This window comes from Plectropomus leopardus, chromosome 11 (genome assembly GCF_008729295.1).
Source record: "Plectropomus leopardus isolate mb chromosome 11, YSFRI_Pleo_2.0, whole genome shotgun sequence".
NCBI lineage: Eukaryota > Metazoa > Chordata > Actinopteri > Perciformes > Serranidae > Plectropomus > Plectropomus leopardus.
Genome location: NC_056473.1, coordinates 31,395,679 through 31,419,550, shown reverse-complemented (window position 1 = coordinate 31,419,550; position 23,872 = coordinate 31,395,679). Strand labels below are relative to the sequence as shown.

The 23,872-nt window shown below is 37.5% G+C and overlaps 1 protein-coding gene and 8 non-coding genes across 9 annotated transcripts; all 9 read left to right on the top strand.

Moving 5' to 3' along the window:
* Positions 1-72: 72 nt before the first annotated feature.
* trnap-ugg lies at positions 73-144 on the top strand. The gene has a single exon. It is a non-coding gene; the product is annotated as a tRNA-Pro (tRNA).
* Positions 145-1,002: 858 nt separating this feature from the next.
* Positions 1,003-1,074, top strand: trnap-agg. The gene has a single exon. It is a non-coding gene; the product is annotated as a tRNA-Pro (tRNA).
* Positions 1,075-1,827: 753 nt separating this feature from the next.
* Positions 1,828-1,899, top strand: trnap-ugg. The gene has a single exon. It is a non-coding gene; the product is annotated as a tRNA-Pro (tRNA).
* A 2,426-nt stretch (positions 1,900-4,325) lies between these two features.
* Positions 4,326-4,396, top strand: trnap-agg. Its single transcript has one exon. It is a non-coding gene; the product is annotated as a tRNA-Pro (tRNA).
* A 238-nt stretch (positions 4,397-4,634) lies between these two features.
* Positions 4,635-4,706, top strand: trnap-cgg. Its single transcript has one exon. It is a non-coding gene; the product is annotated as a tRNA-Pro (tRNA).
* A 353-nt stretch (positions 4,707-5,059) lies between these two features.
* Positions 5,060-5,131, top strand: trnap-ugg. The gene has a single exon. It is a non-coding gene; the product is annotated as a tRNA-Pro (tRNA).
* Positions 5,132-5,516: 385 nt separating this feature from the next.
* Positions 5,517-5,588, top strand: trnap-cgg. Its single transcript has one exon. It is a non-coding gene; the product is annotated as a tRNA-Pro (tRNA).
* Positions 5,589-6,312: 724 nt separating this feature from the next.
* Positions 6,313-6,382, top strand: trnap-agg. Its single transcript has one exon. It is a non-coding gene; the product is annotated as a tRNA-Pro (tRNA).
* A 1,341-nt stretch (positions 6,383-7,723) lies between these two features.
* On the top strand, positions 7,724-21,882 carry bbs2 (Bardet-Biedl syndrome 2). Its single transcript, XM_042496256.1, is given in 20 exon segments — positions 7,724-7,825; positions 9,074-9,208; positions 10,050-10,277; positions 12,333-12,458; positions 12,776-12,838; positions 12,974-13,051; positions 13,543-13,647; positions 14,004-14,090; positions 14,239-14,253; positions 14,255-14,375; positions 15,134-15,275; positions 15,631-15,773; positions 15,861-15,944; positions 15,947-16,031; positions 16,147-16,276; positions 17,068-17,187; positions 17,675-17,812; positions 18,051-18,163; positions 18,838-18,986; positions 21,013-21,882. Coding segments are annotated over 19 exon segments (2,151 nt in total). The 5' UTR covers positions 7,724-7,825; positions 9,074-9,091; the 3' UTR covers positions 21,120-21,882.
* The last annotated feature ends 1,990 nt before the right edge of the window (positions 21,883-23,872 follow it).

Below are 23,872 nucleotides of genomic sequence, written 5' to 3'. Positions count from 1 at the left end.
CATCTGAATCTTTTATAAAACAAGTTCAAGAAAATTAAAAAAATAAATATAACTTTTTTCGGTATAAAGTGTGGCTCGTTGGTCTAGGGGTATGATTCTCGCTTTGGGTGCGAGAGGTCCCGGGTTCAAATCCCGGACGAGCCCTGGATTTAAAACCAATGGGGTTAGCAGTCTGAAAGAAGGCAGGCAGGCAGCTGCACCATATACACTGTTAACTGCACCAACTCAGTTTCAGTGATAGAATTATTATTAGTTTATATTAGCCTATTTAAGAAATCATCTGAATCTTTAATAAAAACAAGTTCAGGAAAATTAAAATAATAAATATAACTTTTTTCAGTATAAAGTGTGGCTCGCTGGTCTAGGGGTATGATTCTCGCTTCGGGTGTGAGAGGTCCCGGGTTCAAATCCCGGACAAGCCCTGCACTTAAAACCAGTGGGGGTAACAGTCTAGAAGAAACACAACATGTCATTCACTGTACAAACAGCCAGCTGCAGCACATGTACTGTCAACTACACAAACACTACCTGTGAACTGTATTTTAAACTTATCCACTGCAGGAATGATAATAATTCACAAAGTAAGTGAAGTAAAGAGGAAAAGTAAGAAGTCATCTGAATTTTATATAAAACAAGTTCATAAAAAATATGGCAATAAATTCAAGAAAAAAGGCTGGTCTTCATGTACAAAGTGAACTGTAGACTGTAGACTTATCCACTGCAGAAATGACAATAATGGGCAATATAAGTGAAGTAACAGAGAAAATTTCAACTTGCATTCTTAAATGAAAGTTGATTTGCCTAAATAAAAAAAAAGACACAATAATTTTATTTGATAAACAAATTTATTCAGATTTAGGGTTCAAAGTTCCATTTGAAAACAACAGTAGGAGTTTAAATGTAAAAACAAATACATTGAGTCTTCAGTGAAGAGTTAAACTGCAGAGCTGAAAATACCAGAGGAGGAAAATTTTAAATATAATTTTTTCACTGAAAAAACATGGCTCGTTGGTCTAGGGGTATGATTCTCGCTTAGGGTGCGAGAGGTCCCGGGTTCAAATCCCGGACAAGCCCTGGGTTTAAAACCAATGGGTTTAGTGGTGCAAAAAACAACATGCAATTTACTGTACAAGCAGGCAGCTGCAGCATATGTACTGTGAACTGCACAAACACAGTCTCAATGTCTGCAGAATTACCTTCAGCTTAGTAAGGGTTATATTTGCCTTTGTAAGAAGTCATCTAAATGTTATATAAAACAAGTTCAATAAATTCAAGATAAAAAGGCTGGTATTCATGTACAAGGTGAACTCTATTTTAAACTTATCCACTGCAGAAATGACAATAATAGGCAATATAAGTGAAGTAACAGAGACGTTTTTTTAACCTACATTCTTAAATGTGAAATATGGCTCATTGGTATAACGGTATGATTCTTGCTTAGGGTGCAAGAGGTCCAAGAGGTTCAAATCCCAGACAAGCCCTGGATTTAAAACCAATGGGGTTAAGAGTCACACAAAAGACACAACATGCAGTTCACTGTAGAAACAGCCAGCCATATGAACTGTTAAATGCACAAACACAATGTCAATGTCTGCAGAGTTGCCTTCAGCATAATAAGGGTTATATTTGCCTTTGTAAGAAGCCATCTGAATTTTATATAAAACAAGTTCAATAAAATATGGCAATAAATTCAAGATAAAAAGGCTGGTATTCATGTACAAGGTGAACTGTATTTTAAATTTATCCACTGCAGAAATGACAATAATGGGCAATATAAGTGAAGTAACAGAGAAAATTTTTTAACCTACATTCTTAAATGCAAAACATGGCTCGTTGGTCTAGGGGTATGATTCTCGCTTTGGGTGTGAGAGGTCCCGGGTTCAAATCCCGGACGAGCCCTGGGTTTAAAACCAATGGGGTTAGCAGTCTGAGAGAAGGCAGGGCAGGCAGCTGCACCATATATACTGTTAACTGCACAAACTCAGTCTCAGTGTGATAGAATTATTATTATTAGTTTATATTAGCCTTTTAAGAAATCATCTGAATCTTTAAGGGGTATGATTCTCGCTTCATTGGGTGTGAGAGGTCCCGGGTTCAAATTCAAATCCCGACAAGCCCTGGGTTTTAAAACCAATGGGGTTAACAGTCTAAAAAAAACAACATGTCATTCACTGTACAAACAGCCAGCTGCAGCACATGTACTGTCAAGTGCACAAACACTACCTGCAATCTGTATTTTAAACTTATCCACTGCAGAATTTAATAATTCACTAGTAAGTGAAGTAAAGAGGAAAAGTAAAATCATCTGAATTTTATATAAAACAAGTTCATAAAATATGGCAATAAATTCAATAAATAAACTTTCTTCATGTATACAATGTGAACGTTAGACTAGGGGTATGATTCTTATCGCCACTGCAGAAATGACGAGAATAATGGGCAAAATCCCGGACGAGCCCTGCACTTAAAAACCAATGGGGTAAGTCAGAGAAACAACTTGCATTCTGTTAAACAGCCAAGTTGATAATGTACCTAAATAAAAACCAAACACAATAATTTCATTTGATATAAAACAAATTATTCAGATACAGCCACTACGCTATTTGTCATCTGGAATGAACCGATTTCTCTACTGTACAAAAGATACAGTACTTTAAAGTTAAATCCAAATTCACTTTTATCGGTTGGACTTTTAATTGGTCAACCTCAGTGTAAAAATGAAGACCTAAATTCACAAACCTGCAAATCTAAGTCCTGGATTCAAGTGTCCCTGTAAAGCTACATATGGGTGTGGATGCTTTGCAGTTGTTTTTCAGCAGGTAAGCAGTTCAAGTTGGAGTCGACTTCCTGATCAATGAAGGAAAATAACAAAGTGCTGATATTAGACACACACTAACATCACAAAAGAATAAACACGGTGTTAAATATTTGCAGCCCTGATGTTCTGATGGTCATTTCTGGATGATGGATCAAGGTTAAAATAGAGTGACTGACAGAAAAAGCTGTTGTTGTCCTGCAGCTTGTCTGTGCTGCTGCACTGACTGCTGGGATTGATGCTCATCGCTCCTCTCTCCAGGTGGAGCGCTGCAGGACAAACAAACACGCGCTTTGTGACGGTTTTCATGAAACAATAAAATGAAGCAGCAGTGATGAAGCTGCTGTAACACATTGTAGTGTGTTTATTTGTTTGTTGATCAGCAGACAGAGTTTTAAATGTTTGAAAAGAAAAATACCCGCTGTGTTCCTCAGGCTGAACTGCAGCGTCTAAATTCTCAGGCGCGATCCCACTACTGAGCGGCACGGGGGCTTTGACCTGCTCCGTCTCCGACCTGGGCCGGTGCACCCCTCCTTAGACGACCTGGTGACCCCGGCTCCCCCAGGAGCACCATATCGATACCGAACTTAGTGCGGACACCCGATCGGCACAGTCCGCTGCAGCCAGAGCTCCTGAGCTCAAACGATCCGCCAGCCTCAGCCTCCCGGTAACTTGGATTACAGGCGCGCGCCACCGCACCCGGCGAGATAGCATAGTATTTACAAGGGTTTTGGGCTTTTACAAAGGTGACGTCAAGCAGTAGTGTCACGAGACCAAGAAGTAATGGAAGAAGTTTCCGTTAAAATAAAACATTTAAAATATATACGTTCAACCAGGTAGTCGCTACGTTCAGAAATGTAAAAAGAATGTCTTTTGTATTAAACACTGGAAGTATTTGTTATTTATAAAGTGTAGAGCTCGTTTTGTGTTAACTTTTTTCGCTTTGATGAGGATAGTACATTTCGGGTTCAAAACATTGACTAATTCAAGGTTCAATTAATAACCAATAGACTTGATACTCTGAAAAGGTATTTTGAATTTTATTTATTTTTTAAAATGAACTTGAACTGCCAGTAGTCTCGTGTCACAGTATTAACCTTAAGTTATTGAACTGGTATGGTTAACTGTTTGTACTTTATGAATATATAAAACAAGTTCAATAAAATATGGCAGTAAATTCAAGATAAAAAGGCTGGTATTCATGTACAAAGTGAACTGCATTTTAGACTTATCCACTGCAAAATGACAATAATGGGCAATATAAGTGAAGTTACAAAGACAATTTCAACTTGCATTCTTAAATGAAAATTGATTTGGCGAAATGGTCTATTTAATGATAAACAACTTTATTCAGATTTAGGGTTCAAAGTATCCATTTGAAAAAACAGTAGGAGTTTAAATGTTCAAAAAAAATGGGTTAATACATTGAGTCTCACGAAAGAGTTAAATCTGCAGAGCTGAAAAATCACAGGGGAGGAAAAATTTTAAATATAACTTCATTAGAAAACATGGCTCGTTGGTCTAGGGGTATGATTCTCGCTTAGGGTGCGAGAGGTCCCGGTTCAAATCCCGGACGAGCCCTGGGTTAAAAACTAATAGGGTTATAGGTCTGAAAAACACACAACATGCAATTCACTGTACTAACAGCCACCATGCAGCATATGAACTGTCAAGTGCACAAATACAATCTCAATAGTAGAATTATCTTTAGTTTAATAAGGTTTATATTAGCCTATTTAAGAAATCATCTGAATCTTTTATAAAACAAGTTCAAGAAAATTAAAAAAATAAAATATATACTTTTTTCAGTATAAAGTGTGGCTCGTTGGTCTAGGGGTATGATTCTCGCTTCGGGTGTGAGAGGTCCCGGGTTCAAATCCCGGACGAGCCCTGGATTTTAAAACCAATGGGGTTAGTGGTGCAAACAAAACAACATGCAATTTACTGTACAAGCAGGCAGCTGCAGCAGCATATGTACTGTGAACTGCACAAACTCAGTCTCAAGTGTCAGCAGAATTACCTTCAGCTTAATAAGGGTTATATTTGCCTTTGTAAGAAGTCATCTAAATTTTATATAAAACAAGTTCAATAAAATATGGCAATAAATTCAAGATAAAAAGGCTGGTATTCATGTACAAGGTGAACTGTATTTTACACTTATCCACTGCAGAAATGACAATAATGGGCAATATAAATGAAGTAACAGAGAAAATTTTTTAACCTACATTCTTAAATGCAAAACATGGCTCGTTGGTCTAGGGGTATGATTCTTGCTTTGGGTGCGAGAGGTCCCGGGTTCAAATCCCGGACGAGCCCTGGGTTTAAAACCAATGGTGTTAGCAGTCTGAAAGCAGGCAGGCAGCTGGCAGGCAGCTAGCACCATAGCTCAATAGGGTTATGTTTGCCTTTGTGCAGTCAAACTCAGTGTCAGGTCAGAATTACCATCAGGCTGGCTCAGTACAAAGTGAAATTTTAAATATTTTTTTTCTTTGCCTTTGTAAGAAGTCATCTGTTTAAAACATTAAATATGCAAAAAAACAGCCAGCATGCAGCATGTGAACTGTCAAGTGCACAAATGCAATCTCAATAGTAGAATTATCGTTAGTTTATATTAGCCTATTTAAGAAATCATCTGAATCTTTTATAAAAGAAGTTCAAGAAAATTAAAATAATAAATATACCTTTTTTCAGTATAAAGTGTGGCTCGTTGGTCTAGGGGTATGATTCTCACTTCGGGTGTGAGAGGTCCTGGGTTCAAATCCCGGACGAGCCCTGCACTTAAAACCAATGGGGGTAACAGTCTAGAAGAAACACCATGTAATTCACTGTAGAAACAGCCAGCTGCAGCACATGTACCATCAACTGCACAAACACTATCTCAATTTCAGCAGAAATTACCTTAAAATTAAAAAAACGGTTATATCAGTCTATGTAAGAAACATACAACTCAACATACAGTAAACCATATTTTAAACTTTATCAGCTGCAGAAATGACAGTAATGGGTAATTTAAGTGAAGTAACAAAGAAAAATTTTAACCTACATTCTTAAATGTATGATTCTGTATGATTGTATGATTAGGGAGCCCTGGGTTTTAAACTAATGGGGTTAATGGTGCAAATGAAACAACATGCATTATATAAAACAAGGTCAAGAAAATGTAGCAATAAATTCAAGATAAAAAGGCTGGTCTTCATGTACAAAGGGAACTGTATTTTAAACTTATCACTGCAGAAATGATAATAATTGACAAAGTAAGCGAAGTAAAGAGGAAAAGTTTAACTTACATTCTTAAATGAAAGTTGATTTTCTAATTGAAAGAAAAGACTAACTCATTTAATTTCATTAACAACTTCATTTCAGATTTAGGGTTCAAAGTTCCCTTTGAAAACAACAGTAGGAGTTTAAATGTAAAAACAAATACATTGAGTTAAACCGCAGAGCCGAAAATAACAGGGAGGAAAATTTTACATATAATTTTTTCAGCAAAAAAACATGGCTCGTTGGTCTAGGGTATGATTCTCGCTTAGGGTGCGAGAGGTCCGGGTTCAAATCCCGGACGAGCCCTGGTTTTAAACCAATGGGGTTAAAGGTCTCCAAAGAACCAACATGCAGTTCATGCAACAAACAGCCAGCAGCAGCATAGATACTGTCAACTGCACAAACACAATCTCAATTTCAGCAGAATTACCTTAAAATTAATAAAGGTTATATCAGTCTAGTGATTTCATTGATGAGGCCTCTTTCACTCTGCTAACATGACAACAGGATCAGTAAGAAATTTAAGGTTTTACTGTTTCATACAGATCCCGGTTGATTTAATAATTCAAAACACAAGGAAGGTGTAGAAGAGGGCACTCGCTCTATATCACCATAACCATGCACTAAACCTTAACATAGAACAACATTTTATGTCAATAACACAAAATAGGTTTCCTTAGTCGCTATGAGGGTAGTAGGTAGTAAAAGGTATTTTGAATTTATTAATTTTTTAAAATTAACTTTCTGCCAGCACCTCGTGTCACATTTGTATTTTAAGTTATTGAACTGGTATGGTTAACTGTACTTTATGTTCTAAATAAAGTTAACAACAACAAAAAATCAAAGCAATGAAAAAAAAGCAGCTGCGGTTATGAGGGTTGATCAGTATTTGTTCATTCTTAATGATATAAAAACTGACTTCATCACAGCCCGTTTAGGAGCCATGGCGGTTGCGATTAAAAATGCTCACTGGATGCAGGAAATGTAGGATGCAGTTTTGAGTCTTTCTGAAAACTCCAACTAGCCTTTGTGTAAATCACATCACAATCTCCACTAATGCATCATATTTTACAAACTAATACTTGGATTTACATGTCAGATATGAAAAAATAGGCCTTTAGCTGTGAAATGAATTCATCAAAGAATAAAGTACAATATTTTAATCTTAAATGAGATGGAATGGGATTATAAAGTAGCAGGTGAACTAATACCATGAGATTGCATTTAAGTGAGAAAATGTTGCCTATTTTTTTTTAAAGGGCCTCCTGCCCTCCTCATGGGCCTCTGTAGAATCTTAACCAGAATCTACCAAAATAAATAAATACTTTATTATTAATTTGATTCTATTACTTGCAAAAGTATATATCCATAAATCTAAATTTTCTAATCATACCTTCATACAAAAAACAAACAAAAAAAAACAAACAAAACAAAAAATAAAACAAAACACTGAACCTGTGTACCCTGTATGATAGTTCATGAGGTGATTTGGGATTTGCTGCTATTGTTCTGATCTCCTGTCATTATATGCTACCTTAAAAAAATCGCACTCATTCTCTTTATTAATAAAATATCATTTTAAAAAAGAAAATAATATTAACCAGAATCTTTTATTTTGAAAACAGAGGACAGGAAGTCTTTGTTGGCAGGTAATCGACAGGGTTGTCGTGCTATCCGGCTACATCATTAGCTGGTTAGCGCTCCCTTTTTAGACCAGAATCCAACATTTACAGCTGAGGAGGGGTTCAGGTGAGATTGTTTGCACAGCTCGGTACAGTTTCCCAAAAATGTGATCTCGTGCGTTTTACTGTCGTCAATAGTTGAAGTTGTTTCCGGTGTCGTGCTAGCGACGTTAACGCTAGCCAGTTATGCTAGTGTTGCAAAACGAAGAAGGGGACTTCAGGCGATTTTAACTAATTTTAAGCATTAATATGGTACTTGAGATTGAAACAATCCTTTTGACGAGTTTAGAGGGTCATGCGTGGTGTCGTTTTGTTATTTAATCGGCATTCTTGAACAGTAAACCACAGGGAGATTAGCTAGATGAAAAGCTTTAGCTTGCCACTCTTTGTTGCTAGGCAACAGAACTCTGCCCCGCGTGCCTGAGGTAAATCCTGTAATTACATTAGTGTAGCAAAATCACGCTTTGTCAATACATTGTGCATGCTAACCTATTTTGCTCAAGTGCTTAAATTCTCAAATTAGGTTCCCGAAAGACCTGAAAAAACAAAGTGGCTCCTACTGTCGGTCTCCTCTAGGCTCTTTTTTCTTTCTTTTTCTTTTGTTTTTCATAATAATTATTAGTTTCATTCCAGTTATTCCATACATGGCTCAAACATATTTCAGTTTAAACATTCAAACAATAATTCAGTTGTGTGAAAAATAGGGAATAAGACAGTGCAAACAAAACATAAGAAAACCAAAAAGACAAACTATATAGGCTACAGCTATTTGCATATATGCATAGAGGTATTGACCAAATATCAAACAGAAATGTTTGACAAAAACGTCCAGTGTTTTCTCAGCTTTCAGTCGGTGTAATGTTTGGATGTATGTTCTATGTCTGTTTTGAATTCTTGTATTTGGGGTTTCTTCTGAGTCCATTTACATTTCTGAATGTATGTTTTCTCACATAAAACATAGATGAATTAAATTTTTCTTCTGACTATCAACAAATTTTTTTTCAAAGATTTTTTTTCTTATTGAACCCTTGAACTTGTCATTGTTTTAAAGAAATTTTCTATTTCCATCCAAAATAATTTAACAGAATGGCATTCACAAAATAAAGGACAAATACTTTCGATTTCAGTTACTATCCACATCTCTGAATTTAGCAATTACCTGGTTATCAGAATAAATTAAATGCATGATTTTAAAGGACATTTATTTAATTTTGTTGGTGGCACAATATTTGTTACTAAAATTCCCAATGGACCCATTTAATGTTTTCATATTTGGAATTCCAAGATGGCTCTCTCTCTGCTCTTGTCTGTTTAGAGATACACAGCAGGCACCATGTTAGTCCCTATATTCACCCTGAAGCTAAACCACAAGATTAACCCTCGCATGGTGACTGTTGGAAAATTTGACGGAGTCCACCCATGCCTTACTGCAGCCACACAGGCTGGAAAGGTGAGAGATATTAACATTTCAATGTTAAAACGGCATATAACTTTTGTGAATTTGTAATAAGCAAAAACTCAATAGCATCATATGGTTATTTCTTCCTTTATTTTCTCAGGCATTTACAAATCCCATTTATGTGGCCTTGTTGTAATATTGTGGAAAATGAACAAATATATTTTGAATTTTTACTGATAAGCTCTTTCTGCACCCCTCACTGAAGTGTACTTCCCCAAATATCTTCACTTTTGATTCTATTTTCATTTCTTACTGATAATACTTCTTGTACATCAGGGATATGCAACTGGCTTTGCTTTAGGGGTCACTTTTGGAAAATGACAGGAGACCAGGGGCCAGTTACAGCAGCCCCATACATGTAGGATTTTTGGACATTTCTTGGATTTAAGGATGTTTCTAGGATTTTAGGGCATCCAAGGATTTTTTAGGACACTTTTAGGACTTTAGGATGTTTCAAGGATTTTAGCACATTTCTATGAATTGAGGACATTTTTAGGACTTTAGAATGTTTCTAGGATTTTAGCACATTTCTAGGACTTTAGGATATTAGGGGCTTAGCTAGGACCTCTGTCAGGCAGTATGGGTGATCCTCCACTGGCACTTTATTGATAAACAAGATCTTTTTTGATGTTTTATGCACCCTGGCACAAAAACAAGTCCTGGTGTGAATTACTTTATTTAAATTGTGAATTAGAAAATGATTGGGAGGGCACCTGTTACCATATGAGGGCCTGATTTGGCTTGCAGGCTATGAATTGAGTATCACAGCTGTACATCATACCTTATATGTTTCCACCTCATGCCCTGGATTCCCTCCGTTTCTCTCCCAAAGGTTTTTATCCATAACCCTCATGCTCGTGGTCAGAGACCTGTGGCCCACCGGCTGAGCCAGAGCACACAAGACTCTGACATCTCACTCCTCAACATCAACCAGGCAGTCACTTGTCTGACGGCAGGGACACTGGGACCAAACACCACTGGGGACACATTGTTGGTGGGATCCCAGACCAACCTGCTGGCCTATGATGTTCATGACAATGCTGACATATTCTACAGAGAGGTCAGTGGAACTGGAGAGATTAAAAAATACCAAAAGTGTTAATTGCAAGGTTATAGCTTAACAGAAGTGGATTTTTGTGAAAAAAAAATCTGCTTAACCCCTAAGTCAGATCTTTAGCAACTACTTCATTACATAATGATACCAAATTGCAACATAACATTATGCAATCAAGCACTCAACTCCCTTGTATTCCTCACTATTTGTTAATAAAGTGTTTTTATGTCAAAAGTGACTAAAAAAGTGTTATAGAGGAAAAAAAGTAACCCCTGCACACTTACTCCATGCCACACAAGTTTAATGAATTTTTAACATTTGAATGAACATTTCCATCCTACTTGAAGATCAGGCATGTGCAGGTGTTACATTTCTTCTCATGTGCGCTGTTATTTGATAGCCTTGCATCTACACAATGTACTTATAATTACCCTCTTTCAACTAAGAAAATGTTATTCTGATGTTTTTCCCTTAAAAGTTCATAAAGTTGGTAGCGAGTAGAGACCCCAAGTGTTACATTTTTAATTCACAGTGAGAGTCAAAGATGTTCAGAAAACACGTGCCGCTGATGTAAAAATGTGAAGCAAAACGGCAGCATGACTAGCAGAATCAAAACGCCTCACCAAAAATTAAGGCCCCCTCAATGTGTGTGAATGAAAGAATCAAATGTAAAAGGGAAAACAAAATTAACAAACAGAAACTAACAACCAAAAAAACATGCATTAACTTTGAAAGAAAGCATGCCTTCAAAACCCATTTTATAAAAAAATAAAATACATTTTAAATTTAAAATATTTTTTTAGTAAAATTCACCCAAAAGAAAATAAAGGGAAAAAAAACTTTGGTGATGAACAAATGAACAAAAAAGCCAAAACATTGATGTTGACGCATATTAAAGCTATGTTACATCGTCAGCTACAGAAAAAAATTCACTGTTGTGGTTTCTGTGGAAAACTTTGCTAATGGCTGTCCTGCCCAGAGCAGTAGTTTCTTTGATATTAGAGGGTTTTGATGACAGCTGCACTGGAAATGAAGATGTACCTCAGGATACTGGTGATGAGAGATTTGTTTTTGTGCCATTTATGAATCAGATCATTTGAAGGGGAAGTGGAGCGTGAGATTGACGAGGCTAGCTCAGACGGCATGAGCTCTGAATGAGACAAATGGGTCAAATTCCTGTCCAAGAAAGAGACATTAGCACTGATTAGGAAACCCTTATCTCAGCTGCCTTTAACTTGATATCCAAGTAGTTTTTCCTGGCTGTGTTTCTGTTGCCACGAGATCTCAAAAGTGATGCACTTTCCTGGAAAACCACGGCCCTCAGCTGTTCTGGCCATAGCTAAAAAAAAAAAAAGAGGAGCACCTAAATCCAACGGCTAATGATCCAAAAGTCTTTAGTCTCTCCAAAACAGAGCTGCTTTAGCTGAGTAACTCTCACTTTTGTCCATCTGTGCTCAATCCCAGAACAGTAAAGAGGTGCATGCAGTGTCCACCAGCAAGTGACTGTGATTTGTTATTTCCGTGCTGATTAATTGTTGTGATTAACTGTTGGTCTATGAAAAGTTAAAATAGGCCATGGATAACATAATATATGGATTATAACATGTTACTACAAAATATAATAATGAGATTTGAATAAAATGTATTTTCTAGCATCTAAACATCATTTTAAAAATGTCATAACTAGCAAAAATATATTTCTTGTGTTCACTGTTGTTCATTCCTTTTTCAGAAAAGTTTACAAGCAAAATGATTTTCATGTATGTATTTATTTGCATTATTAAAGACCAGAAGTAAACTCACATACATTTGATGGTTTATATATTTGTGATGTTTTTTCTGATAAATAGAAACTAGAGTGAAAACATTTATGCATCAGTGTCATGTCTGTGTAGAACTGAATACATAAAAATAAAATGAAATAAAGTAAAAATTAAGAAAGGTTCAAGCAGCATTACTTTACACACTGGAGAAAGTCTAGCTGTTTGACATATACAGTGCAGTATTTCGTCTTAAGGGACCTTGTTTTTGTGTCTTTTGTGTGTGTGTGTGTGTGTCTAGGTGACTGATGGAGCCAATGCTATTGTTTTGGGGAAACTCGGCGACATCCGGAGTCCTCTTGCCATCATCGGAGGAAACTGTGCCTTGCAAGGCTTTGACTATGAGGGCAATGACCATTTCTGGACAGTAAGCACAAGACAGTATTTGGATATCAGAATACATCACAATCGGTTTTATATTCAGGAAGATGGTTTCATTGATTAGAAATATAATGCATGAGTAATGAGACAGTGATGCTTCATCTAAGTGTAACTTTTTTCTTTTTCTTTTTTTTTTTTAAGTTGCATTTATGCACATCCAACCATTTTCTAGCCACTTACTCGACAAGATAAATTGCCAGAATTATTTGATTAAACCCATTCATTTTACACAAGTAGACAAGTGATTCTTTTAAATGGCTGAATAAACTTAATTAATGTATTGATTGGTTATCTGTTTTTTAGGTAACTGGAGATAATGTCAGATCTCTGGTGCTCTGTGACTTCACTGGGGATGGGAAAAATGAGGTAAATCCTTACTTGATTTAATTATTACAGATGTGTCTGAACTATACTAACTACATGTGTTAAATGAATATATATCGATATAATAATATGTTGATTAAAAAAAAAAAAGTCAGCTATTGTTTATTGTGTTTACAGCTCCTGGTAGGATCGGAGGATTTTGACATCAGGGTGTTCAAAGAGGATGAACTTGTGTCTGAAATGACTGAAAATGAGGTAAATGGATGCAAAGTATTTCACTCTTTAGAAATGTCTGATTTTTTAAATTATCTTAAAATCATGCTTTGTAGAGTGGACAGCTGCACATGAAATACTGAAAATCATCATTCAGGGTTCCCACGGTTGGGAAGTTCCTGGAAAAGTCGTGAATTAAAGGGACACGGCCTTGATGTTTTGTGAAGTACCCATATTTACCGGTCTGATCTATTAGCACATGAAGCTGGTTGGCGACGGGAGAGCTGGCAGTTTGCTTATTAATATCTGGGAATGCATTTTTACAGACATACCCATTTTGAAATACTTAATTTAAGTCATAGAAATGGAAGAAATACGGGGTAAAATATTATGGAAAAGTTTTGAAAATTCATTGGCAAAAATGTGTGGGAATCCTGATCATTGCACTATACGGATTATATCCTGTCTAATCTGTCCCATGCAGTACAGGAACAAAGTAAGAACAGTTGTTCTGTCTGTCCCTCTCCATACAGACAGTAACGTCACTGTGCCATATGCATGGGAGCAGGTTTGGCTATGCCCTGGCCAACGGCACCGTGGGAGTTTATGACCGCAACGCACGTTACTGGAGGATTAAGGTAACGCAGTCACTCATGTTTGACGAGAGAGGCTAACCTTATAAAACAGGAAAAATAGACATTAGTAATTACCTTTCAAAACTTTGACACTTGATGGGTGAAGGTGTAATGTTTGTTTCCATCAGCCATTCTCTCTGAAACCTCAGTTCTGTTTGTTATATGTCTGTCGCTCCCTTCTATGTCTGTTATCATGTAAAATGCCCCATTTTTGGTCACATGTCCTTATCCTTTTGAGCCTGCATGAGCGTTTTATTTGAAATGATAAACTTCACACTCTTTAAGGGCCATTTCACTGACAATTTGATGTGTCTTCATTTCCTTTTCAGTAATATGTTTTTTTTTCTTTCTCTGATCAGTCTAAGAATCATGCAATGAGCATCCACGCCTTTGACCTGAATGCTGATGGAGTGGTGGAGCTGATCACTGGCTGGTCCAATGGAAAGGTCGGCACACAAGCTGCGGACCTGGCATACAGAAACAAGCTCTCACACTTCAGAATTGTGATTTGGAATAAGATGTTTTGGACACAAGTCATTATTTTTTAACAGTATCTCTAGCTTGTCTATGATCACATCCCCCTTTTTGTTTCAGATTGATGCTCGTAGTCGACCGCACAGGCGAGGTCATCTTCAAAGACAACTTCTCCTCCTCTGTGGCCGGAGTGGTGGAGGGGGACTACAGGTTGGATGGACAGAAGCAACTCATCTGCACCTCCATAGAGGGAGAGGGTATGTTGTTTGATTGTGTGTGTTTTTTGCTTTTTGGTTGAATTCGGGCCATACAGTCAGAGAGATTAAAGTCTGTGTGTGTGTGTGTGTGTGTGTGTGTGTGTGTGTGTGTGTGTGTGCGTGCATGTTTGCCTGTGTGCTCACCCTGTAACTATGGTTTCAACAGTATGAAATTTCCAGTATGATAACATGGCAAGCCGATATTGTGGATTCATGGGTATCACATTATTATTATTATTATTATTATTATTATTATTATTATTATTATTATTATTATTATTATTATTATTATCAGTTGCCCTTAAATACATTAAAACAGATGGGTTATCATTTGGTTTAAGAAATGTTTTAAGAAAACATTTTTTTTACAACACCATAGATAAGTAATTGTACACAGTATGATTGCCATCAATTTTCATACCACAGTATACGTAGACACCAGTGTAGAATTGCATCCCTACCTGCAAATAACCCTTAAGACATCTAGCCATTAGGGTTTTTGGAGGACTTGTGCTGTCACCTGATCACAATGGAGATAAACAGAATTTAATTTGTGGTGAATTTGATTCTCTGATCTTTCATGTTGTGCCTCCAGCAGATCAACAATTCCTCTTCCAAAGTAAAGATAACTAACACCTTCCTGTCCGCCTCAGCTGTACTCTGAACTTAATTCATGAAAACATGCTGAATGTGATGATTTGGAAGGTTTCGGCAGAGATAAGAGTGTCATCAGTGTTGTAAATGTGTGTTTGTTGTAGTCCGTGGTTACCTGCCAGCCAGTAAAGACCTTAAGGGGAATCTCATGGACTCCAGTGCTGAACAGGACCTCATTAGAGAGCTCAGCCAACGCAGACAGAATCTGTTGCTGGAGTTACGCAACTATGAAGAGAATGCAAAGGTATATATTTATGTGTTTATTCTATCACCGTGTTTTAATATGTTTAACTTTCAACATTATTCAAAAGTACCATTAGTACATGGGGTTCCTGCAGATCCTCAAAACTGTGAAACACAAAAATTAGACCGTAATAAGTGTTATTATGTAGTGTGCTATTATTAATTTTTTCTAACTTCTATGGCTTCCTAGCTTTTTTCTTGGCTGCTACCTTCAGGTCAGACTCTTGACTTTGAACTCAAGATGTCTCACAATACAATTTTTGTTTCTGAGATAGCAGGTCACATATAGATCACAGGAGTCTTAGCTGGCATTGGGCTGTATATTTATTGCATGTGCTAACATCCACTCAAACTGTACTAATGTTTCAGGGTGTGTGTCAGAGACAAACAGTGGAATGGGTGTGATCCCAGCCAACACTCAGCTCCAGACGGCGCTGTCAGTGAGAGCGGCTACAGAAGCTCAGAAGGCTCATGTAGAGCTCAGCATTTCAACACCAAATGGTAAGAGTGTTTTAACACTAAAGCTCAGAGTGTCAAGAACTGAGTAAATACTAATAAGTTCCTGAATCTTCTCTGTATCCTCTCCAGAAACCATCATCCGTGCAGTGCTCATCTTCGCAGAGGGGATATTTGAGGGGGAGAGTCACGTTGTCCACCCCAGCGCTCAGACGCTCAGGGTTTACCTACATTGTTTACCGTCCCCCCAAAGGATATACCCGTAGACCTTCACATTAAAGCCTTTGTGGGAGGGAAAACAAGGTAGGTAAAGTTTGAGCGCTGTCATGAAGTTAGTGTATTTTTCTTCCCATGTAATTTAATGCCTGTTTTTTGTTTACCCACCGTCTCTGCACTTTATTATTTTTGTCCTCTCCAGCACCCAATTCCACGTGTTTGAAATCACCCGTCAGCTGCCTCGCTTCTCCATGTATGACATCACAGTTGACTCCTCAGATGCTCCGCCCACTGGACGGGTAACGTTCAGCATCAACGACCGACCACAGCGGGTAGGCTCTCAGACAGACAGAGGACAAAAGGAAGCGTGATTACGATTAGTCCCACAGCATGTTCAAGGCAGTAACATGCCAATATACTCAGGGTTCCCACGGATCCTTAAAAAGTCTTGAAAGGCATTGAATTCATTAATCTAGAAATACGGCCTTAAATAGCATTCAAATGTCTAAAGCTGTCAAAAGTCTTAAAAATGCTAAAAAATGTGATTTTAATATTTTTTTTCCTTTACATTGTGTTGTAAAATCTCAACATGATTGTTAGAAATCAACTTTTAAATAATTACCGAAATCCCTCTCGAAAAACCACCATGCACATAGGGATCGAGGAACAAACAACACATGTACCGCATCCAATCAGATGATAGATTTAAAAGTTTTTTTTTTTTTTTTTTCAAGGCAAACCAAATGGATATTTTTATAATAATATATGTTTTCCATGTGTGCCACTTGAGAAGTTTTAATTATTTTTGTTTTTGACATTTTAAGTAGATCATCGAATTTTTAAACTTGACCAAAAAAGTTGCTTTTATGTTACCATAAACATTTGGACTAAATGGTCTCTAAATGTAAGTCATTGATGTGGGATCATTTTTTTTCTTAAAATTTCATTATTGTGAAATTAGATTTGAATCGGAGTGGTATTAAAAAGTTTTAAATTTAACTTGTCCTAAGCTGTAAGGACCCTGATACTAGATTTGCTTATTAAATTCTGCATGTATGTAATAGGTAGTGTATGTAATTGTTTGCATGCATGTGCGTGTGGTTGTTTGTTTGTTTGTGTGCAGGTGGTGATGTGGCTGAACCAGAACTTCTTACTTCCAGAAGGAGTAGACAGTCCTGACATCACTTTTAATTCACTAAGAGGAGGAGGACTATTGTCCATCAGTATGGCCAGCAATGGACAGGTACACACACACACACACACACACACACACACACACACACACACACACACACACACACACACACACACACACACACACACACAGCAACAATTAGTGCTCAGCTATGAGCTTAAGTCACAATCATTGTGTGTTTGATGTTACACTTCTGTGCTCTTTTCCAGCCAACTTTAAGTTCACATTAACAAGAGAATCATATCACAAATGCCTGGGCTTTACAGCTCAAAATATGAACATTCAAATATTAAGTAAAATATAGTAAATTAGGCATAGTAAGTGAAAGGTATATTGAATTAAATTTAATGAGTCATATTAAATCAACTTTTTAGAGTTTAGATTTTGCTCATGAAGGGAAACTGAATAAAATGTACTTTCCCTCGCTGAGAGAGAGCAAAAAAATGTTAATTTTGCACAAAGTTATATTTCCTGACATTTACCTTTAAAACTGCTAAAATCAGATGGCTAATTAATCTCCACTTTGACCAATCAGATCACTCTGAAAACGGATGACATTGACCTGGCCGGCGATCTGGTCCAGTCACTGGCCTCCTTCTTCGCAATAGAGGACTTGTCCGCAGAAGCAGACTTTCCCGGCTACTTTGAGGAGCTACGCACAACACTCACTGAGGTTTGGCTTTAATGAGATGAATCCTCTACTGTTTTAACCATTTTATTCTGTGTATTTTACTCATACTGCAGTACATACACTGACCTGTACATGTACATCAAGACTGCAGTTTTGACTTTAACAGCACCCTGTGTAAAAGACTTGTGGGAGCAAATGAAAACATAATTCTTGGTCAGGAAAGAGAATGTCGTTGTTGGTGCTGTGGTTTAATATTAAATCTTAAAAATCTGTATGTCAGGTGGATGAGTTCCACTCCGTCCATCAGAAGTTAACTGCAGCCATGGCCGACCACTCCAACTACATCAGGAACATGCTGGTGCAAGCAGAGGACGCTCGCCTTATGGGAGACTTGTGAGTAACCATTGCCTGTATTTCACAATCCTTGTGAAATACAGGCATCACACAGTTACGATCACAGGCGACTTATTTTCCATTCTTGTAAAACCTCAAAATACCTCAAAAAGAAAAAGACGACATTGATGTTTTTGGTTACACACACAGACACACACAGACACACACACACACACACACACACACACCTCCGTCAATATACTCACATAACCTAATTTGGATTGACAGACTGATGTGAAATAATTTTTAATAGGTTTTGTAAATGGTGTGTAAGGCAAATTAGGTGACTTGTTGGAGCTTTGGAGCTTCGGTGGTGATCAACAGCAAATATTCGAAGCCCAAAAATTGTGTGGTATAGTATTGTGTTATAATGAAAGGTATTTTCAATATTAAGTGTACTCTCGCTAATGTAAACAGGATATAAGAAATTAAAACTGCCTCTTAGTTTATAAAGTTTAATACTTTACAATTCAGCTGCAACACAAGCCTAAAAAATAACCACAAAGCTAATACAACACCTCTCTAAAACAGTTTAAGCAAAAACTTGAAACATATTTATACAATATTGAGATTAATTCTGTTTTGTTTTTTACCACAGGACCAAACCAACTCATTATTTGTCTTCCTCTTTCCTTGATACCGTCCCTCTGATTTCCTCTCTTTGCTCTCTGCAGGACAACGATGAAGAAGCGTTACAGAGAGCTGTACGATCTAAACAGAGATCTCATCAACGAGTATAAAATCCGCTCTAACAACCACAATGCACTACTGTCCCGCCTCAAGTCTGTCAACCAGGCCATACAGCGGGCTGGTAGACTCCGAGGTAGGCCACTCTGTGTGTGCGCATGTGTAAACACTGCAACAACCCAAATCCCTGCACAACAATACAATTTCATGTGGGTGGACAGGCTTGGAGTCGAGCCTTTGTGTAGGAGACACAGGATGTGTGTGTCAGGGACTATCTGGGACAATCAATATTATTATACCGGGGTAGGTTTTTGGATTTAGTGTTATGTGTGTTTCCAGGTTCACATGTTTGCTTTCTCTAATGTTTGCATGATTAAACATTATCTTTTAGCATCCATCATTTTGGGCTCCAAAGCCTTTGCACACGTTGTGAAAAGTCAAAGCTTTGCTGATGTGGATGAGGGACTGCTAATGCTTTGCAGAGTACTTAAGTTTGGCTCACTCTCTACCCGACTGGAATGCCTCTGTTTCATTGTCTCCTATAGCTTTTTTTTGGAAGCATACAACATTTAGCATACTGGAGATGAAGGCAGTTTTATACTTGGCTGGAAAAAAACACACATGACCACATGTTATCATTTTATATGCTGGCTTTAGATCTGTCTCTGAACTGTAGCTGCATAACTAATACACATTTTGTCGTGAAAGTGGCAACATTAAAGCCTCAATTGGTAACTTTTTTAGAAAAATATGTTTTTGTCATATTTGATTAAACTGTCACTATATCCAGAGAGTAATACATGAGACATAATCTGTGAAAACCAAAATCATGTTCCTCTGTCTCCTAAAGGCATTTGCTCGAGGGGAAAACAACCAATCAGAGTCGCAGAGTCTCTTAACATAGGTGCATTTGCCTATTTGTTGCCTCAGATATTTTCAAACATATTTAAAGGAACAGTGTGTAAAATTTAGGGAGATCTACTGGCATATGTGCAAATATTGCAATACCAAGCTTTTCAAGAAGGTGGGTGTAGGAATGAAATAGGGAAGCTGTGTTCACACGGTCCAAGAAATCTGCTGCCAGCGGGAATCTCTGAAAAGTTCCTTGCACTAGTGACATCTGATAAACGACTTGTTAGGGCAGGTTAATCAGAGTATGTCTACATATAAATGGAGAAAAATAAAAACGGTATTTTTTTTCTTTTCTCAAATTAAGGGCAAAAATTGGAATATTTTGTGCATGTAAGTTGTCAGTGTTAAAGGTTCAGTTTGTGAGATTCAGAGACATTTAGTGGCATTATTGGTGAGGATTGAAGATTACAAACAGCTGAAACTTCAGTGTTGAGCTGAATCATCGGCAAAGTTCTCTTCCTCTCCAAAATAAACAAGCCGGGTGATTTAAACTAGTGAAAACACTAAATAAAACAGTTCAACATTACAAATCAGTGGTTCCCTGATGCTGTTTGGCACATTGCAGACAGGCTGCTAGCCAAGCACCTGCTTATGTGGGCTCACTTTCTGAACCCCAGAAGGAGTAACAAGTTAGAGTCACTAAAAAGTTACCTGAAATTTAGAAAAAAAAGAAATAAAAGAAAAGATGTTAAAGTAAGGAAAAAATAAAATAAATATATTGATAAAATTGTCATAGTTAAAATAATAAAGATTTTGCAAGAATTGTGAAAAAAAATCCAGAAACTATAACTATAAATGATAATTAATATTAATTTAGTTTTCTGGACATTTTTACTTTTTTTTTTTTTTAATTATCATTATTAACATCTAATAATTTCCCTCTGTCTTTTTAAAAAACTAATTCTCAGGTCATTTTTTGTTACCTTTTCCTAATTTATTGCATTTGGTGGGACGTCTCATACCAAGGTGCCTTTTTAGCCACGTTTAAAAAAAAAAAAAAAAAAAAAAATCAAACTACTCTGCTTATGTTTCGAGGGTTTAAATGCACGTTAAAGGTGTCTGAAAACAGCACAAGAAAACTGATGCTCTTCCAGGATTCAAAGGGTTAATACTGATTTCACTATCAGATGGCAGTGAGTAGAGTTGAGGAGCTTTAAAGCATTTGGGTCATCTTTTATGTGGTATTACGTCTCGCATACCTGTCTTGTCTGCTCATATTAATCTCTGACGCTGTTTCTCCTCCTCCTCAGTGGGTAAGCCCAAGAACCAAGTGATCTCTGCCTGTCGAGACGCCATCAAGAGCAACAACGTCAACGCGCTCTTCAGGATCATGAGAGCTGGCACTGCGTCCTCCTGAGGCTGGACGGAGAGGGAGGCAGGATTGGACAAATAGGTCGAAAGCACAAGTACAACAGATCAGTACTGTAATGTTGAACACCATCTATTTCCAGCAAGGAAGAGGACTAAACGTGGACATGAAAAAGGGACCCTGTTGTAGCCTTAATCTATCTTTTTTCATGATTTAGGAATAAGCAACAGCCTAACAATTTGGCACCAGCTCCAATTTTAAACTCGAAATGCTGCAAGCTCGCAGAAAAATGTCAGTGTAGATCTGTGGCTGTTTGGAGGAGCTTGATTTAGTGCGTTTGAAGCATAGCAAGGTTGTCAAAATTCGGTGTAGGAGTCAGAGAGTTCAGCTGGACCAAAAAAAGGGAGTTGGACACCTCCCCCAAACTAGGCGGGTTTCCATTAACCCTGAAACTGTGCAAATTGAAACGCAAAACTGCATTGGAAACACTTTTCTTTGCTTTTATAGGTCACATAATGCTATGGCTATGTGCTTGTTTGTAGGAACTGATGCAGCAGGCGTTACAAGAGGTGTTAGTACATCGCATAACTCTTCAAAAGTCGAGCGGAACATCCCGAAGTTTTGAATCCACAATTCTTCAGTGAAATCGTGGACTATCACCTCCCATAAATCCCTTATACGTGGCCGCTCCCACGTATAAGGGGCTTGCCTTTCCATCATTGCTCACGTAACACGCCTACGACGCCTTTGATTGGAAATAATGACGGTTTGACCGGTGGCCGCAATAGAAATAAATCTGCTAATGTTTTGAACAGCCATCACCATGCTTCTTGGAGTGTTATCGCCAGAGGAGAAGTTGCATAACATCACTTAATGGAAATGCAGTCACCTCACAATTGCGTTTTATCGACATTTTAAAAATATCACTTAAGTTTTGCGCAAATCTGTAATGGAAACCTGCCTAGTGTTTCTGGAAAAAAAAGATAGTCTGGTGATGCTTTAGAGAAAATCATTAAAATCTGAACGGTTCAACATATTGCTGCAGTCTGAAACTCAAAACGGAAATGAGTCAGTTACACATTTGCATATTCTGGCTGATAGTAGTTAAGAGTTGAGAAAGAGTTAGTTCACTAGAGGTGCTCCAGGTGATGTTGCACATTTGTCGGAGAAATGTTTAAACTATCTGTTTCCACAAAGACGTGAGGGGTTTGTGGTAGAAAATGACTCTGCTGGATCGGCACCCTGACTGTTTAATTCGGCTGACTGTGATGTTTAGAGAGGTCGCAGCTGGAGCGAGACAGAGAGCAGCTTCCTCTCACACGGAGAGTCGTGCCACTGAGATCACAGTTGGCCCCGACGTGTGACAGCTCACTCAGACTTTGCTCCAAGCTGTAGTGTGTTTGTAGCCAAAGAAAGCTTTTTTAAATCAACGAATGTCACAGAGGACCAACGCTGTGTGTTTTACTTGTTTACCTTTTGTAGGTTGTACACAGAGATTGTAAATGTCATTTTGTGTTTGTGGCAGAAACTGTTATTAAATTAACTTATATTTTGAAAGTGTGTATGTACTTTGGGATTTCTACTGGCATTCGAAGTAAAGTTCTGCAGGTTTGAAAGTTTGGCTGCACAGCTTGAGCTTGAAATACTCAATGTGCTGTTGCTTGTAAATTACAGGAAAAAAGTGAGAAAAAATTATAATAAGTGAAAATGTAACATGTAGTTTTTGGATAACATCTGTAGGCAATGCTGCACATTTTCAAGGGTGTTTGTGTCAGTTTAGTTCAGTTCTTTTTTGTGCATTTAATCAAATGAAAAAAACAAAACAAAACATAAAATGAACATGTAGGACAGGGATACTCAATTTCCTTTGCTTGGGGGCCACTTTTGCAAAATGACATGAGGCCAGGGGCCCGTTACAGCAGCCCCATACATTTCTATGATTTTAGGATGTTCCTCGGATTTTGGGTGTTTCTAGGATTCTAGAACATTTCTAGGATTTTAAGAGCATTTCTAGAATTTTAGGTTTTTTCTAAGATTTTAGGATATTTTGAGGATTATAGGATATTTCTCAGAGTTTAGGACTTGTCCAGGATTTTAGGATATTTAGCTAGGACCTCTGTCAGGGTTGCTAATCTTTTATTTGATGAACAAGCTCTGTTTGGATGCTGTTTTTTTTCCATATAACACGATCTCTGTACCTAACTAAAAAATGGCCACGGTTTAGTCGTACTAACCCTTCAAACAAGTAGGTGATAAAGACCGAAACCTCACAAAAACGTTCACTTCTTACTGTCAACTTTTCCAACTGTAACTTCCCCTCTTTCTGCATAGTTGTGATTGGATGCACACATGTTCACTCACAAGCCCTCTTCTATAGGCGCTACATATGGTTCAGTAAAGTCTGCAGTCATAAATTCCTATTACGACTGCACATGCTGAGTGTCTCTGCACGTATGCACTTTTCTGTGTGTGTAGCTTAATAAGCCTGTGAGAAACCCTTAAGTACAGCTTCTAGTAACTCATTTGACTGAGAGTGAAATCTGAGAACATTTTATTATGCTCAGTTTAATGTCTTTTTTCAGCACACTAAAACTAGGACCTCCAAAATAAAGTGTTGTTCTGCAGCTGGCCTTCATCTGTGACTGACTACCTCATAGAGACAAACTAAAAGAAAAAAAAGACATTAGTCATTAGCATAACATTAACTCCACACGCTTCACTTTTATTTATTTATCATTTATTGCTCTATTTCTTCCTCCTCAGTTGCTGTGTTGGCATCTGGCTTGAAGTCGCTCCGCTCC